Source organism: Dermacentor albipictus, chromosome 1 (assembly GCF_038994185.2).
Source record: "Dermacentor albipictus isolate Rhodes 1998 colony chromosome 1, USDA_Dalb.pri_finalv2, whole genome shotgun sequence".
Classification (NCBI taxonomy): Eukaryota; Metazoa; Arthropoda; class Arachnida; order Ixodida; family Ixodidae; genus Dermacentor; species Dermacentor albipictus.
In genome coordinates, this window is record NC_091821.1 from 411,737,989 (window position 1) to 411,756,628 (window position 18,640).

The window sequence follows — 18,640 nt, forward strand, 5'->3', positions numbered from 1 at the left end:
GGCTTGCTGTGCTTCTTCAGGTATCGCTCAAATCACACGCTACTTGTTGTAACACAGCAGAGCATGCGGTGCAGATGAGCAGCCAAGGGTTGGACCACGTTCTACGAGTCCTGTGCGAATTGTCTTTGTGTGCCTAGTGGTGTGTCACAATTTTTTGTTAGCTTTCCTTGTTTTATATTCTTTCCTGAGTAGTGTACTTGGAGTTTCTGGATTAGACAAGGCTAAATGCGCATACATGTCCATTCACTTCCATTGTTCTACGTTTAAAATTAAAATTATGGGGTTTTACGTCCCAAAACCACTTTCTGATTAAGAGGCACACCGCAGTGGAGGACGCCGGAAATTTCGACCACCTGGGGTTCCTTAACGGCCCCTAAATTAAGGTACACGGGCAATTTCGCATTTCACCCCCATCAATATGCGGCCGCCGTGGCCGGCGTTCGATCCCGCGACCTCGTGCTCAGCAGCTTTTCTACGTTTACAATGCAAGAACTTACTATATAGTAAATATTTGTATGGTTTAAAAATGGGGAGTTACCTAGGCCTCACTGGGCCCTTCTATCGTCAAAATACCAAATGCACTACTAAGGCAAGAATAAATAATTTAAAAGAATTGAGGACGCTTAAGCTTCGCCTTCAAGAGTGGAACGCGATAGCGTTATCCCACCCAGTTCGCACCGCCCACCCATTGGCTAGGCATGCTCTTGAGTCACACGAAGACGAAACGTGCGCCTAAGCAAGCGGAACGAACCAAAGAACTCCGTGTCTCGGAGGGAGAAACGATCTACGCGAGCCAAACATCGTGATCGGCACGGAAAGCCGGGCCGCGACGCGCCATGAAGGCGGACGTGATCATGGGGCTGACGCGTCGATGGTGTCGTCCTCTATCTCACTTGGGAGTACCACGCAGACGCATGATTCCTCGCCACCAGCCCGACACACATCGCCGGGGCGCTTTCCCACCAGGCGCACTACGGCGCAGCGACACGTCAGAGGCGTCCCGCATCGGACGCTGCACCTAGGAATCGTGCTGTGAGCGGAAAGAGGAGCCGCGTCTCGCGGGCGAGTGGCGCGCCAGCTGTCGGGGCAGCACCATACATTGCGAGGAGGGGACGTTCTGTGTTTGCCGCAAGATGGCTCTCAGTTGGCGCCAAGCGCAGGAGAAATGTATCGGAAACGTACTTCGCTACGCGTTTAACTGCGACGTCTGTAATCTACATGCTCATAAATACCGATATACACTGCAGTATAACTTTCTGCGGCACGTTTCTAAGGCAACACCACATTCACTAGAGGCACTTTTCTCTCGCTTTCACGCATCGAACTAATGGCTGAGTGGTGGCGTCTCCGTCTCACACTCCGGAGACACTAGTTCGTATCCCAGCCAACCCATCTTACAAGTTGTTTCTATTTATGAATTGCCTTCCACCATTTTTCGCTCATGGCGAACGCCGCCGACGACACCGGCTTTTCTGCGACACGAGCTCCTTAACGCTATCGCGTTAAAAAAAAATGGCTGTGGCTTAGCTAAGGTTAAGCCCAGGATGCGAAGCATACTAGCCTTTATTTTAGTTGTTGAACCACCGTTTAGCCTGGTGAACTGCTGTTGCTTGGCTATATTTGGTTCGGCTAGACGAAGAAACAACTCATGCGTTACTCTGCTTCGCCTTCAAGAGTGGAACGCGACAGCGTTCCCGTCGACCCGCCAGCGACTACGCGCCCCGCATTGGACGCGGTGAGCTTCGAGCAACGCAGCGTTCGGCGCGGCAACGAAATGTGCGCCTGAGCAAGCGACGCACGCCTGAGCCTTAGAAACAGCTCGTTTCTAAGGCAACACCGCATTCACTAGAGGCGCTTTCGTACCGCTTTGAAGCATCGTACTCGTGGCTCAGTGGTAGTGTCTCCGTCTCACACTCCGGAGACCCTGGTTCGATTCCCACCCAGCCCATCTTGCGAGAGTTGAGCGACGCCGCGAGCGACGGCGCGAGTTGGAGCCCCGTTTCTCCTCTGTCATGACGTCACGGTGTCACGTGGTATGGCATGGGGTCAAAGGTCATTGAAGGCGACACTGCCGCGCCTGAGGAGCTGGGTTGAGCTCTCGTAATATGCTTCGCATAAAATTGCAGGATGCTTAAGCTTCGCCTTCAAGAGTGGAACGCAACAGCGTTCCCGTCGACCCGCGAAGGGGTGTAAGACAATGGGCTACGGCGCAGCGATCACTTACGAGGCGCCCCTCATCGGACGCGGTGAGCGTCGAGCAACGGAGCGTTCGGCGCGGCAACGAAACGTGCGCCTGAGCAAGCGGAACGAACCAAAGAACTCTGAGCCCCGGGAAACAATGCACGCCAGCCAAACGTCGTGATCGGCACGGGCAGAGAGATAGACAGATAGTGATCTAAAGAATGGAAGGACGCTTGATTCTGCAACCCGTGAGGGAGCAAGGAGAAACGTCGTCAGGTGTTCTACGTGGGAGCGAACATCAAGGACAAATTTGTTTCGTCGAGTAAAGAAAGGTGGTCTGTCGGTGTGCCACTTGTTTCTTCAGCAAGTTGTATCACGTTTCGTATTGATAAGGGACGAAAGAGACCCATTCTTGTGCAGTTTTTTTCAAACCATGTTAGCAGTTTCTATGCCTGACTTTTTTGTTTCTTCAGCCATTGGCCCTCATTACACAATTTCAAGGTTCTTGCGTGAAGTTGTAACGTCCGATCGTTTCCTTAGGGCGCGATTCTCTCTTGAGTACCTCTCCAATGTAAAAAGAAAGCGTCTTATGAAGGATCTCATTGAAAGTGTGTTCCCTGTTCCATTGTATCGGTTAATGTTTCAAGAAGGGCCTGGGCAAGACGTACTTAAAAGGGTTAAAAATACGTGGATACCGGCAAACGTTAAAACATTCTTCTTCAAGCTTCACACGGGAACCTTGCCTGTTAAAGCGTGGTTGGAGGAAAGAGGAATTTATGTGCCATGGGGAAGCAGATGCTTTCTGTGCAACAAAGCTGAAACGATCGAACATGTTTTCATTGATTGTAATAATGCCATATTCTTTTGGGATATATTACAGAGAACGTTAAAGATAGACCTACCCCTCAATCCACATGGCATTCGTTTTTTACCACCTGAACACGATTTTGAACAGATGGATGCCATCTTTTTACTTGGAATGCACGCAGTCTGGCGTAGTCTGTTGGCATATAGACATTGTGATATTAAAGGCCGATCTGTGTATGAATATTTTGTGGAAATGGTTGTGAAGGTACGTGACGTGTACAAGACGAAGGACTGTGATGAAGCTGTGGTGTCAATGCTTGACACTTTGACACATATAAAACGAGTGTGACCTAGGATCACAAACTCTTTTGAAGCTTGTAGCCAAGCTGGAAATAAAGAAAAGAAAGAACTCGTGGCTGAGTGGTAACGTTTCCGCCTCACATTCCGGAGACCCTGGTTCGATTCCCACCCAGCTAATCTTGCAGGTTGTTTTTTATTCATGAAGTGCCTGCCGGGATTTATCGCTCACGGCTAACGCCGACACCGACGCCGACGACACCGGCTTTTCTGCGACACGGGCTCCTTAACGCTGTCGCGTTAAAAAGCAAGCAAGGTGCAATTCGCAACAGACCACGAGGCACACGAGCACAAGTCTTGGTATGACAAATAAATGTGCTTAAATAGTTATATAACGAAAAAGCTAATATAGGCAAGTGTTCTCATGTTACGTTCTCTGTAATTTATCGTGCTAGCTAAGGGTGGATGTCAATTTCATGGGAAATTTGGGTATTTCGTCCTAAGCGTAAAGCATTCATCATGAGATTCACCAAGCATTCACCATGGCGCTTCAACTCCCTTAATTAGGACGGCTGATTTTCTAATAAAATGCGGCCGCGACATATTTTGGCGCGACGCAGAAGGAACAGAGGCCTGTCAGCCACCAGGAGTCCAACAACTCTGGAAAAAGGAATGAGCTTTTAAAAATAAAAATAAATAAAAAAGAATTATAAATGCAAAAGACTGATGTGGTTGGGACCCTTAATACATAATCCTAATGACTGCCGTCACCACTCGTGGTGACGGCAGTCGGAGAATCGCCTGCGCACACGCAGAAAAACTTGGATATTGCTTAAGCTCGGCTTTAAGAGTAGAACGCGATAGCATTCAGAAATCCCCGACTGCTTCTCACGCTATCTGGAAGCTGAATTATACGTAACAGTAATGTTTTCCGGGAAACGCTAGCGGCGAATTCTATGCACAAAGGAGGGATTTCTGGCAAAAACGCGGCCTCATGTGTGGGCCGATCCCTAAGGTTGTGCATAGCCATGCCAAAAATTATTACATCATTTACTGGTATCCGTTATTGTTGCGCACTCTTATTATTTCAATCTGAGAACCTTTAACATAAAAGACATGCGCTTTCGGTGTTTTCTTTCGTTACGTTTGTTTGTGGGATGTCATTACCAAATTTCCGAGGAATAACTTTATCAAGAATGTAAGACAAGGTATGAACATCTTTAGTGATAGAATTGTGTGCCGCATGTCATATAAAAAGGCGTGGCATATACATGTACCTAAATATATGCGGCAATTTTTTCTCACGCGCAGCTCCGCCGGCACCAACACTGGCGCCGGATTTTCTGCAACACGGAGCCCTTAAGGCTGTCGCTTTAAAAGGCGTTTGTGGGAGCGTGTGTTCATGAAAGCCTGTATAGGAACATAAATGGCACAAGAGATGAGATTGACCTTAAACCAACACCGTTATTCGCCAGACACAGTGAAATATCGGACAACGTTGTCTTCATGTTCACTCTTTCATTCCGCTCATAGTAGTGCATAAACATAGCAACTCCTCTGGAACGTTCGTGCACTTAAAGAAAGATAGTGTACGTGCGAACAACACCAATGACAGCAGCAGATAACCGAGACGATATTTTCGGGTAGTGACTTTCATGGTGCAATTGGGGACAACGGTGATTACGGCCACATTCTCGGATTCGTTATTTTGCCTCCTCTTATTACACCTAAGGGCTGCTACGGACTCTCTAATTCGCTGCAAGTCACGGTAGAAATACATGGAGAGCGATGATATTTTTTTTCTTTTGTGAAGACAAGGAGAATAAACATTTTTCAATGTTTTACAAATGCACGAAGGCTACAGCTCGCTCAGGGGTCCAATCTTCTAACAGTTCGGCAACCGAACAGTTCACTTGGCCTAGCGTGATTGCTCAGAAGGGTGCTATCGAGAATACCATTCGCTTGCTCAAACGTCATTGGTCATAATCGTGCTTACGTCAGTGCAAGCACTATTCTGACCAATCCTGCTAAAGGCAAGAGAGTGGTTCGCTTGGCGAACCGTGATACATATGTATTTAAGAGGTCTCAGTTTAGCCTCTGCCACAGGCACGCAGAACAGTGCACTGTTTTGATCGCGCCGTATTTGACAAGAGCCATGCACACCGCAAGCAAGAGCTGCACGGCCCGCAGACAAGCCGCGAGTTTGCAACATTTGCACGTGAATGAAAGGAGTGGGTTCGATAAATTGAAGGTTACATGGCAGCCCACCAGTATGAAACGCCTACGAATTATGCAGGCAGTGGCTCATCGTCAAATATTTAAGGCATTTTCGCAACGTTTGCCACTTGGTAGTACAATAAAACCAGCAACGGGAAGTGCTACCGCTAAGGGCAAGTCCTGCGAAAGACTAGAAAGACTTCAGCCACTGCGCAGAGACTCGTAACCTGCCGCTGTTAGGTTAATGTCGCGATGGGTTTTACACATGTGTTCCAGTTGAGGATTCTTGCGTTATGCATGTTTCACGTGGCAGTCGCTAGAGCTTCCCTGTGGCTCTTCGCCAGAGGCGCCATTCGAAGGAATTCTGTAACAGCTATTCAAAATCATTTGTTTAGCACAAAAGTAGTCGTGATAATTAATCATGCAGATAACTTGAATCACCAGTTTTTTCACAGGTATATGCTTCACATGTCACACGGGCAGGGGCCATTAGCAGTAGTTGTCGTACCGCCGCGGTCGAGGTGGGCAGGTGAAGGCAAAACCTTCCTATGACACTCAGCACCTAAGCGTTCGTATGACCTCAAGAGGAGGCAAAGGCTCAGCAACGTAGGCCAGATAGAGGATCTTTTTTCAACATGACGCCCTTATTCAGCTTTCCCCCTTGTGTAGGGAGAGCGCCATATAGAATAATGGGATCAACTATTGAAGCATTTATTATAAAAGCATTAGTTCTTCTTAGCTCGTTACACCATTTTGGGCTGTCGGCGCCATCTGCTGCGAGAAAGGTACGTAAGAGAGCACGAGGCGTCGCGTTGCTCGCTGATGTAGGCGGTCGCATCAGATTTTCTTAGCATGCCAATCGGTAGCTTTTCTGAGCGCCATAAGGTGCTTTCATTTGACACATGCGCTTCCACCGATGAAAAAAGACAGTTCGCTTTATGGGACACAAAGCTTGGTTCCCGTGAACAGCACCATATGGTGTTGCTCATAGTGAGTATTTGCAATTCATAAACGGAAACACACTAACAAGCCAACCCGCAAGCCAACCGGCATCAAGTTAAAGAGTATTGTCGAATTTCATGGAAGCAGGAGCGTAATACCTGCAAGCGTTCTAGTAACTTCAAATCAATTTTCGCTTACCATTTTTTTATCAGACACAGTAAAAGTAACTACACAAATGAACTCTTTCATATATGCTTTTTGCATGGCAATGTACTTTTGTGAATGTGCGATCAGGTTCTTTATCCTATCCGCGAGGAAGTGTTTGGCTGCTCTTGAAGCTTTGTTCACACCGTTAGCTAGACCTGGTTCTCTGACCTCAACCAGAGACCATGCACTTCCTCAGTAAAAGAGCCGAATGTTTGGTAATTCGATGGGGCAAGATCAGTGCTGTACGGACGAAGGGGAAGCTCCAACAGCCTACGGTCGATGCTCACTGCTTTGGCTCCCTCTGACCACAGAAAATTCACTTCGACTCCCTGTATCTTGACAATAGGCTTGAGGAGCATGCGACCCATTTTCTCCGTGAACTGGACTGAATAAGGCCATCATGGAAACTGCAATGTTCACGTCCCTCCAAGCATGCGCGAATAAATGTCACGAACTCCCAATCTTTGTTTATTCCCACGAGAACACAAATGTTCGGTTAGTTTTTTTTTTTATTCATCCTCTTATCTACAAAGTTGGCCACTGCATATGTGCCCTCTTTCGCCTAATCCTCCAGAATGGATGAGCCACAGTGACGCGAAGGCTCAAAGCTCTAAATATATTTATATATCTGTCGTACTACACTGTGCCATGTAGCTCTCATCATCATCCTTCTCTATACAAGCATTGTACATCTCCTTCGTTCTGGATACGCAGATAGATAGCAACGTGGTTGTGCTTGAGCTACCCACTACTGCTGCTAACTCGTTAACTTAAACAAGGTTCGCGTCATTTAGTTTCTATCAGCAGGTTGCATATGCGTCTCACCTTTTATTTTGGAGGGAGTGCGTGGAATGGCTGGAGAAAGGATACACGGATAAGAAATTAATAATTGACGGACCAATTTACTTTTCTGTGATGGGGCAATTTATTATTCGGTACAAATGACCCAACACTCGTGAACCCACACGTGCGTGAGGAGGGCTCTAGATGTTGTCGAACACACCCTCGCACGTTTCGTCGTCGAAGACAGCGACCGCCTTGTCGCAGTTGTCCTCGAACTGGTCAATACATTCTTCCGGGAAACTGTGCAAGATATCTTTGGTGACCCATAGACCACAGCCTGCAATGGAGACATACGAGTAATTAGTTCCGGCTGTGAATGCTGCCCGAGCGCAAGGGAAATAGGAAATTCTAAATACATTACGTGGTGACCACCTACAGGGTGAAATATTCGTTATCACACGTTACTTCCGTAGATTTTCTTACAATCCTTTAGCGGCCTTTCTCTTAGGACTTCTCTTTTTCACGCCCCCATTACGTGTATTTTTCTTATGTTTGTTGGATTTGCTTATTTCATTGCACAACAATATGTGATTATGTATACGCTACATTCTTGTTAAGTTGTTGCAGTTTGCGATGCATAATGTCAGTAAGCGGATCCTGAGATGGATGGATGGATGAATAACATTCTTGAGGTCCGTCGGTGCCCACGATTAGTGCGCAGCGAACCGCTCCCACGTCGGGACAGAGAAGCCATGCCCCTCCGCCGCGTCGCGGGCCTGATGGAGAGCCCTGAGCTGTGATTCAAGGTCCGAGCTGCGTAGAGCTCGGTCCCACTCTCCCTTGGTGGTCCTGGCCCCCGGGGCCAGGGAGCAACCCCAGAGCATGTGAGCAAGGCTAGCTATATCCTGACATTAGCGGCACGGATTGTGTGTGTGCGTGTCCGGAAAGATTTTGTGCAGGAAGGCCGGGCATGGGTAGGTGCCCGTCTGAAGACACCTGTACGTGACTTCTTGTGCTTTATTGCGTGCTTTTTTGCGGTAACGGCATGGTTTTCTTGAGTAACTTATAATGCTGGGTGAGATCGTTGTAAGTGACGAGCGGGTCGCACTCGCTCTCCCATCCTGGCGAGAGGGAGTTCGGGCTCGCACGGTGAGTTAGGTCTCATGCGGCCTCGTGTGCCGTCTCGTTGAGGTTAGGGAGCGGCCCCTCCAATGGTTTTATGTGTGCCGGGAACCATTTGATGTAGTATGGGGTGAGAAGATGAGTACCAAGTATTCTGCCGACAGTCGGGGATATGCTCCTGGTTCAGAAGGACAGAATTGCCCTCTTGGAGTCTCAGTATATCAAGATTTTGTCGTCCTTTAGGAGTGCGAGGCTGATGGCCACCTGCTCAACCACCTCCGGACTATCAGTGCGTACCGTGCACGCGTTAATGATCGTGCCATCTTTGTTGACTACCGCTGCTAAATAGGCTCGTCTGCCAGGATATGTGGTTGCGTCCGTAAAGCAGCATGCTTTCCTGGAGTCGGCTGCCTGTCGGAAGTGTGCTTTGGCTCGAGCAAGGATTCTGTCGATGTTGGGCTCTAGGTTCATATTCCTGCCCTGATCTTTTTCCTCTGGTCGGGTGTTGGCCCATGGCTGTCACACTAGATCTACCAAGGCACGACGCCGATTTACCATAGGATCCACCTGCCCGCAGGTGTGCCGGAGAACCTGGAGATCTGGGCCCGTTCCTGTGCGTCCGCAATCTCGCTCAGCGTGTTGTACATGCCTAATGCGTCCAGTGCCTCCGTGCTCGTGTGCATGGGTAGACACATGGCTCTCTTGGCGACCTTACGCAGGAGCGTGTCAATCTTGTCTCTCTCCAATTTGAACCAATTGTCCGTGGCCGTGATGCACACGAAGTGACTGATTACGAAGGCCTGTGCCAGTCTAAGCAGGTTGTCCTCCTTGAGCCCATGATTCCGGTTGGCCACTCGTCTCAGTAGGCGTGTGGCGTTCTCGGCCTTCCTGGCGAGCTTAGCAACTGCGTTATTGTTCGAGCCGTTTGCCTCTATTGTCATGTCCGACATCTTGATGTAACCGACCACCAGCATCGTGTTGCCTTCAGCAGTGTACAGGAGGGCGCATGCGTCGGCGCCTCTGTCCCATCCCTTCGGTTTGGGACCTCGTCTCTTGGGTTTATGTAGCAGCAGCTCATACCTGCTCGGCAAGCACCGCAGGCTGGTTGGTTTGAGCTACTCCTCTGTGGTTCGGATCGCATTTTGTAAAGTGTGCTCCATTTTATAATATTTGAATATGTTGCTGACTGCTGTATGTGTTATTGTTGCCAATTGGCTCATCAAGCTGGTTGCACTCAAATTTTGACCTCCTTTCTCAACCCATGTAGATAATGGACAAAATAAAACTCCAAAGTTACGTCACATCCTAACTGGAAATTTTCGAGGTGAGACCTTTCGAAAGTGCCCATATTGTTTTTTGGTTTTTTTTTTTGTTTCGGCCAATCATATACAGATTTTCCATGGACGCTGGCCTAAAGGCAAATAAATACCTGGCAAAGCGCCAGCTACCCATAAGCACAAACACTCAGGGAGAATAACAAAAAACAATAACACAATAGCCCGCCTTTTCAGAAAATTTACGCCAATCATTTCCAGAGTTTATTTTCTGCTAACCGGACAACTTAGTTACTTGTGATGGAGACTTTGGTTACCCTGAGTCTTGCTCATTACAGCAAACATATTGACTATGGAAATCTCGATGCCTGAATGCAGCATGTAACAGCTTATAGGCCATGTTGTTTCCCCGTACAAATGTCACGTGCTACGTGACGCACGTGCCGTGACAATGTTCCCCATTCCACTGCGTTGGTCTCTATAGGCGCTGCCTAACCCTAGAAGAGGAAACATACTATTAAATGCGACGTGCATGTTGATAAAGGTACCCGGATAAGCTCACGCAGAGACAGCCACCGCCGTGGAGTCCGTAGCAAAGGGCTGCAATCGTCGTGCTTAGGCTCTGTGATCTGCTTCCAGCGGTGGCATAATGTATTTTCTTTCATTTTGTTCGCGTTAACTTGAGATATCAATTATATGGCCGCTCGCGGCGAACGGCCACCGTCGGCATCGGTGGCGTCGTAAGGTTGCTTATAAAGTCCTAGAGAGATTACATCGCGATGGCGCGCCGCATGCTGTAGGTGCGAGGGACAGGTTGCAAGGGTGAGCCGAGAAGCGTCGTGGCTTCATGCGGTGACGCCTTTCCGTACTCGCAACGGAGGAATTTGGGAGGCGTGCGCGCTCTGCTCACGGGCGCACGTGGGAGTGCGGTGGATTAGGAAGATGGAAGAGGGAGACCAGATTAGTGCGCATCTCTTTTCTTCATGGGCTGTGAAGGCTGAGCGCGGCCGTGCTAACCGTACCTTCGAGGTCACCTGCAATGGGTTCCAAGGCTACGTGGGCCGAGATAGCTGATAGTTCCGTGTGCGCTGAGTCATCGTGCGTCTAGTTCGCACTGAAGTAAGAGGTAGCACGAAACGGAATTCGCTCGCCACTGCTGCCGCTCTTCATCACGCCAGTGTTCTGACAGCGATTGTCCGTGGTCATCGATGGAGATGTTTTCATGCTTGTCAGTGCACGTGTGACAGAGTGCTTGTTAATTTTGTTAGTAAGCTCATTTTTATAGCAGCTTATAAAATTATTAACCCACTAGCTTTACTTCAATTACTTGTGCAATAATTCGCTGTCGCAATCAATGCTTCGTCTATCGGTCAAGAACTGCGACTTTTTTTCATTGTTAGGAAATCGAAGTCTATCGCAATATTCTATCATCACCCTTAACTAACTCAACGAGTGAATAATAACAATTATTACATCTAATGATTCCATTGAGCTCACAGTTTGTTGGCTTCATGTGACTGTAACGAAATTGTGTACCATAGCATGCCCCTTCTACGTGCTCCCTACTAAGCAATGAACTACCTCTCGGTTGGCCTAGTTAATTATAGGTTCTTACTTTGTCTCTTCTTGAACGGGAAGTCCACCACGGCGCAATTTTTATAGTTGGTATATATGTAAGTCACCGTTCCCGTACTTTCCGTACCTTCGGCACCTGAAAACAAAAGAAAAATAACGTGCAAAGAACCATGCATCTGGTGTCCTATTCGCACCGAGGTCTCACGCTATCATTCATCGTAAGGACAAGTTCCTGTCATTCATGATACCAGAGAGAATATTAGCGACGGTGAACAGCCAATATTAATTAACCGATACAAACAAAAGAGCTTTAAGAATTCCGTCCACGAATTGTATGTTCTTCTAGAATTCAGGTGCCCGGCACTACAAACATACGTCGGAATTAGAAATGTGATTAGGACCAGTGGGGATGTAAAGAAAGGAAGGAAATTTTTGACAAGCGTTGAGCTTATCTAACACTTTTACTGCATCGAACAGACGAGCTGTTCAGTTATATACAATATTCCTGGGGATTACCTCAAAATTATCATTAAAAATTTAGATGAAGCTTAAGCTTTCCCTTTAAGAGGGGAACGCAATAGCGTTATGAGATCCCTGACTACTTCTCACGGTTCCCGTCAAATGCAGTGTATGTAACCGTAACCTTTACTGAGAAAGACTTGTGGTGAACGCTTTGCACGAAGGCGAGCTGTCCGGTAGAAACGCGGGCTCTTGCGGCGACCACGATGCGCCGGAGGCGAGCGCCACCTAGGGGTGTTTCAAGCAAACGAGTGAGCCGCTGCGTGAGCTCCGAGATATTCACGCGCCGACACTCGCAAATCGCGAACGCCCTCGCCGGTCTATGAATGGTACATGGAAACCCTGCAATAGGTCGTTGGAGATTTCGCGTAACGTAATTACGTTTTCTCTTATATATAAATTACAGTCCGACGCTGCCATGTCTGCAGGTTGCGTGTAAGTTGCATTGCACAATTTTTCTACGTATTTGAGCTGCAGAAATACGATTAGTTCAGTAACTTCCTTGCGCCACATCAAGGGCCCGGGTATGGGTGCTTCGCAAATCTTTCTGCCGGAAAAGCGTCCGACGCTGGACCCCGCACGTCGACGCCTACACAAGATTTTCTGTGACGCGGGGCCCTTGACGCTGTCGCGTTAAAACGCTTGTTCGTCCTTGCACATCCCGGAAGATGCAGGCAGCAGGGAGAACACTTTTTGCAAGTGAGTGTACATCTCACTGGCAATTCCACCATTTTCCTGACTGATGATCACACTTTTTGATGACGTAGTATACTTGTAGAACATTTCTTAGGTGTCCCCGTTCAGGCATCCACTGATCGTTGTCGACCGCACTTCGCGTAGCAAACCTGAGTATAAGCACAATTATATACTTATATACAATATTGGTCTACACCTTGCTTGTTTATTTGTTTGTTTTTCATAAATCTCAAATAAAGATATCGATATACGCCTTGCTTTCTTTTTGCTGTTTATCGTAAATCTAAATTAAACTGAAGCAGCAAATGTTTTAAGCTAGTGCGCTTAAATTCCACCGTTTATAGAAACCTTAAAACATTCGCTATTATATTCTAAATGCGTGTGCGCTCGTGTCTGCGTCTGAGTGTGTGGTGTTATGTCAGTGACGTCTTCAGTTGGGATTCAAGCAGATACAGCTATGGCTTCGAAGTAACTGTTGTAAATGTGATTTCCACTACAATGTGACCGGCTGCCCGACAAACTGTGCCCGTATTCCCATTGCGTAAGAGCGTTCGCTCACTGGCCACCAACCCGCCGCGGTAGCTCAGTGTCAAAGGCCGTTGGCTGCTGAGCACGAGGTCGTGGTTTCAATACCATGTCGCAGCAGCTACATTTCGATGGCAGCGGAATGCAAAACCGTTTGTTTGACATGCATTATGTGGGCGCTAGAAAACCTCAGGCGCTCAATAATAATCTGAAATGTAACGTTCATCTGTGCTTCACAGTGAGAGCTTGCTTTCGCCATGTATAACCCGAGGTTTTGATTTACATATTTTTTCTCTCATTTGCCCGCATTCGAGGGTCAGCCAGCTGTGTCATCAATCTCCGCTGTAACAAGTCAATCACCCGTCTTGTGTAGGCGCTAATTAAGTAACAGAAGCTTTTTGAATGTGCGCTCTTTTCAAACACTTCGTGACAATATTCTCGCAGGCATCTTATTTGCATTTCTGCGAAGTTGTGTTAGCATTTTTATTCCACCGCTGACGAACGGTGAAAAGTATGGCCACCCAGAAAATTGCTAAAGCAAATTATTGGTTTTGACGTAACTAAAAAAAAAGAACGTAGTACCGCATCACCTTTTGTTCTTCAGAGCTGGTTGCCGTGATCCTTCCCATTTTATCAGAACCATTCGCATCTACCCATGTGGCATTCATAAAGCAGACCGTAGAACTTAGCAGCTTTGTTAGCACATTGCAGCCGAACTTAACAACTAGCATCCACCATTCCACTGAAGCGTGCTGCTCACTGTTGAACAAGGCTTATGAGCGAGAAGTGCATGCTAGCTTAAGCCTGGTAACTTCATTACAGGAATGGGGAACCCGGAGGCGGCGATGACAACGAAGTAGCGATGCAAGACGAGAGGGACAGACTGTTCACGTAGCACCGCATACTGGCACACTATCCGAAACACATAGAAACATAGCCACAACCGCGCAAATAACTCGACAGGTCTCAGGAAACAGATTGGAGAAGGTTGCAAACCAGAACTTTCCCAAACCGAGCACAATTATAAAAAGTAAATTCCACACAATACAAAGAAGTGAGTTGGAAGCTCTTTAAGCGCGAACACGCATACATGGCACACATCTTATGGAAATGCACAGAGATCAGAGCAATATACAAAGAGGACAACATAGAACTGAACCAGGAGCGATGACTAAGCGCTCTGACTAGCTTGGATCTACAAGACAAACTATGTGCAATCCAGTGGGCCCGGGCAGTGGTGGAAAGGCTATTCCTCTCCGCGCATAACGCCCTGGTGGCCTGAGCACGGACTGGTAATCTCGCTGGTGCTTATCTCAATAAAGTTTTTGCGTCCGTCCGTTTGTAACAGAGTATCAAAGACATTTATGATTGAGGTCCTTCGGAGCAAAACAAGAAGATATCCACTACATCTGTGAGGACACAAATATTGACCAGAACTTGGCACCGTTACCGCTCTAATGTTGAATTCCACTGGTCAATCTAGGGTGGGGTGTCAAATCCATGAGAGATCAACAATATCCAGCACGGGGATATCCAATGTATATCGACCGGCTAAAAATAAACATTCTCCGACAGGGAGCGAAGCGGAAGTCCGGCGCCCGCCATATCCGCCAGCCGTATCGCGATTTCATCATTTGCACCTTGAGTACCATTCAGTAAAGCACGTATAACTTCTCGTAGTCGTTGCTGATACTTTCTGAGAAACTATAGCTGCTGTCAGAATCGATCAAGACAAGAAGCACTGCCGCACGTTCGAACGACGCCATCACGTGAATGTAAATTGCCAAACCAAATAACGCCTCAAAAAGTGCAGCCAAGCCACCCGACCAACCCGGAAGTGTCGCCAACGCATCGTCGAAGTTCCGGTGAAAACCGACTCTGCTCGGCGGATCAATGAGGCGACCTCCGTCGCGGCGACGGTTGATCCCATTCACCAGCGGAAAACGGAAACTTGCTCTAGATCGACCAGTATAATTCAAATTCCTTGCCACAGAGCAAGAAAACATGCTCGAGGTGGACCAGTGGAATTCACCATACGTATGTTATGGCGTACTTTGATTTTGATGACCACGATGGATAGACAGCTGCGCGCCTACTTTGCAGTCAACCTTGAGCAACACCCATTTATCAAAGCGACGTTTCTAGACTTCGTATTTATTTTGCGAGTTCATGCGCGTTGTTACGCGAACGCATAATGAGCGCTTATCCAGTCTATTTGTTAGTAATTATATGCGCACTCCAGGCGAATTTCCGCCGTTATCGTCGCCATTACCGTCGTATTGCACCGTGGTGTTTCGTATAAGTCCAAATGCGATAACAGCGCGACCGCGCACCGTTTACTGTAGGGGCACGGAGAGAGAGAGAGAGAGAGAGATAAGATAATGCAGAGAAAGGCAGGGAGGTTAACCAGAGGTAGTTCCGGTTGGCTACCCTGCGCAGGGGGAAGGGTTAAAGGGGATAAAAAGAGAAACAGAGCGGAAGAGGAAGATAGAAAGAAAGAGAGACAAGCACGAACAAAGCGCGTACAGTAAAGAGCGGTAGGGGGCGGCATTCTTAGAGTCTGTCGTGAAGCCCCGTAGACCGCAGGAACCTTAATAACGCGAGTAAGGCCGTTAACGCGGATGTTTTTTCGGAGCATTGACCTAAAGCTTTTAGTTCTGATAGTGGACGATTGTCCAACTGGTCCAGTACTCTGCACATCACTTGTCTCTGAGCACTATAACGCGGGCAGACACAGATAATATGTGCGAGCGTCTCGTCGATGTTGCATGTGTCACACGTGGGGCTGTTGGCCATTCCAATGAGGAAAGCATATGAGTTAGTAAAGGCAACGCCTAGCCACAGACGGTAGAGCATGGTCTGTTCACGTCGTGGTAACCCAGGCGGGAGGTGCATCCGTATGTCCGGAGACAACGAACGCAACCGACACATGGTGAAAGCATTTGAGTCCCACAGGGGCAGAGTACAGTCACGGGACATCAATCGCAACCCAGCCGCGGCGTCTGTTCGCGAAAGCGGAATGAAGACTCGTTGACCACTTTCATGCGCAGATCGGGCGGCTTCGTCGGGTAGGGGCACGGAAAAGACGCTTGCGAAGGAGAGCCGAGAAGCATGTTGGCTTGATGCGGCGGCGTAATTTCACGCGCGCACACAGGTACACGGGGTTAATGTACGTCTTACCACACGCGCAAGGGAGTGGGGAGTCAGCAGGAAGATGTGCGCGAGCTAGAATCGGGGAGGGAAAGGGCAGCTAAGTGCGCATCTCCTCTTCTACTTCGTCTTCGGTGGCTCACCGCGGCAGCGTGCGCGCTCAATCTTGTGGGTGATGTGCAGTGAGTTTGAAGGCTAGACGATCTCAGAAATCTCATGGCTTTGTGTTCCCTGTGTTTGCGCGTAGTTCGCCTTGAAGCGAGAGACAGCAAGAAGAGGAATTCGCTCGCCGCTGCTCAGCTCTTCATCGCGCCAGCGCTTGCACGAGGCGATTGACCGCAGCCATGGATCTTCAATTTATTTACACATTTATTTTATTATTTATTTGCAAATACTGCTGTCTCGTAGGGGAGTCATAGCCATGCTTTGCTATGAAATGTTCACAACACTTTACAGAATTCACGAAACTGCGGTTAGCTGTTTAATAATTTGCCATGGCAATCAATGATTCGCCTTTCAGGGAAAAGTGCGACATTTTTCGTCACACGAATGCATACAAAGAGTAGTACAATGCTTTAGTCGCAAAGAACCATCGCCGGTCTATGGTAGTCCGAGGAACACGTTCATCAATAATAGTGAAGTTCTATATATATATACGTCTGTTCTACCAGTGCCTGAGATCTAGCCAAGATTGTGGTAACGCTTAATTATGTCGGGGCTAATTATTAAGCATTATATACACACTCCTTTTTATATGATTCGCTATGTTTGAGTCCTGTACGAAGAATTCCTTTCTTCTATTAAGCTATCATAAGAACGCTACGGCACGAACTGCCCATAAATACAGATACAGAAAATGCTTACTTCTTGAAATGCAAAGTCAGACAATCAGACTCGCAACACAGTGAAGACGACACTGGTGTGTCAAAAATACAATAGAAGGCCTGCTTTGTGCTCACATCACCAAAAAGTTCTTGGAGAAGTTATGTCGAAATGATTGTCGATGCTATTGCGATTAGAGCTGAATCAGTGTAGTGGCACACCATACTGCCACTGCCAAAACGCGACGGTTATTAGGCGTTTACTCCAACCGCGCTACTCTCTCGCGCTTGGATGCATGGATGGATGGATGTTACGAGCGTAGTCTTTCAAACGGTCTGGTGCGTCGCGCCACCAAGCTCTTGTTACTGCCTTATGACCTACCATGTTAAAGAAACAAAAGCGAAGGAGAAATCACGATCAATTCCCGTAACAAAAATTTCTGAACACCTAATTGTGACCTTTGTTTTTGTACGCCTCCGTTGTTTGTCGTTTCCCTACTTTTCTTCCTCGAATTTTCCTTTTTCCACTTACTAATTTCTATTGTGAACTTGCTTACTTTCCCCCTGCTCTTGCTAAGCCCAAGGGCTTCAAGGAGGCCAGTGGTGCCTAAATCGACCGCTGGGCAGTCATCTTCACATTCTAATAAAACATGCTGCATCGTTTCCGTAGCATTACCGCTTCAAGCACATGCTTCTTCCTTTTATATATCGCTTTATTGGTGCATTTTCTAAGGCATCTCGATCTCGCTTCGAAAAGTAATTAGCTTCCCTTTGAGTTATCATAAATAGCTTTTTTCCTGATTTCGTTTCCTCCTTAGTAGTTACTCATGGCAGGTTTCTTTGCCATTGTCGCCTCCCATGAGATTATTTCAGCCTCTCTGACTTTCCGCTTGACGTTCTTTGTTGTTGTGGTGCTCACCATACAGGCCGCATACTTGCTGGTAAGCTTCCTAGTTCTTTTCCTCCACTGTGAATCAACGTTATTCATGTACGAACATCTGAACACTATCCTAGCCCATTTTCTTTCTTCCATATTCCTCAGTCGACTGTGGACACGCTGTGCCACCTTGCGTTATCACCTCGGAGTCTGTGCATGGCACGTGTCGGACTATAAATTCAGACAAGTTAATCTGATCATGCATAACGCAGGTCCGATTCCCTCCATCACCGGATGTTGTGAAATTGGGGGGTCCATGTGGCCGAAGAAGGCGCCATGGCGGGTGCCTTGCCAGGTGCCGGTAGAAAGAAGGCTTCGGAGCGATGTTTAAGAGACCAGAAAAAAGTTTATATTTAAAAGTACATGTTTCAGTTTTACAAACACTGCTCCAAATATCGGAGCACACTACATGCATGAGTCTTTGCATGTCCAAGCGTCTCCTTTTCCGCAACTATCCCGGTCCACTTTCTGTGCCGTTTTTTTGTTCGTCTTTCCCTCGTCGAGGAAATTCACTTACCAGTCGCAAACGCCCAATGGATCCCATTTGATCCCGGCCCCAATGTCCCACCTTTTGCAGTACTCCCTCC

The 18,640-nt window shown here is 47.6% G+C and overlaps 2 protein-coding genes across 6 annotated transcripts in view; one reads left to right on the top strand and one right to left on the bottom strand.

The window, feature by feature from the left end:
• Window positions 1-18,640, top strand: part of LOC135913024 (lipopolysaccharide-induced tumor necrosis factor-alpha factor homolog) — a 541,041-nt gene that overhangs the window by 394,248 nt on the left and 128,153 nt on the right. The window lies entirely within an intron of this gene.
• LOC139054989 (uncharacterized) overlaps window positions 7,635-18,640 on the bottom strand; it is a 44,028-nt gene continuing 33,022 nt past the window's right edge. Inside the window, exons 4-5 of the mRNA XM_070532694.1 lie at window positions 11,446-11,541; window positions 7,635-7,771 (exon numbers count right to left, since the gene is read on the bottom strand). Of these exons, the coding sequence (XP_070388795.1) occupies window positions 7,635-7,771; window positions 11,446-11,541 (233 nt within the window). The remainder of the gene's footprint in view (window positions 7,772-11,445; window positions 11,542-18,640) is intronic.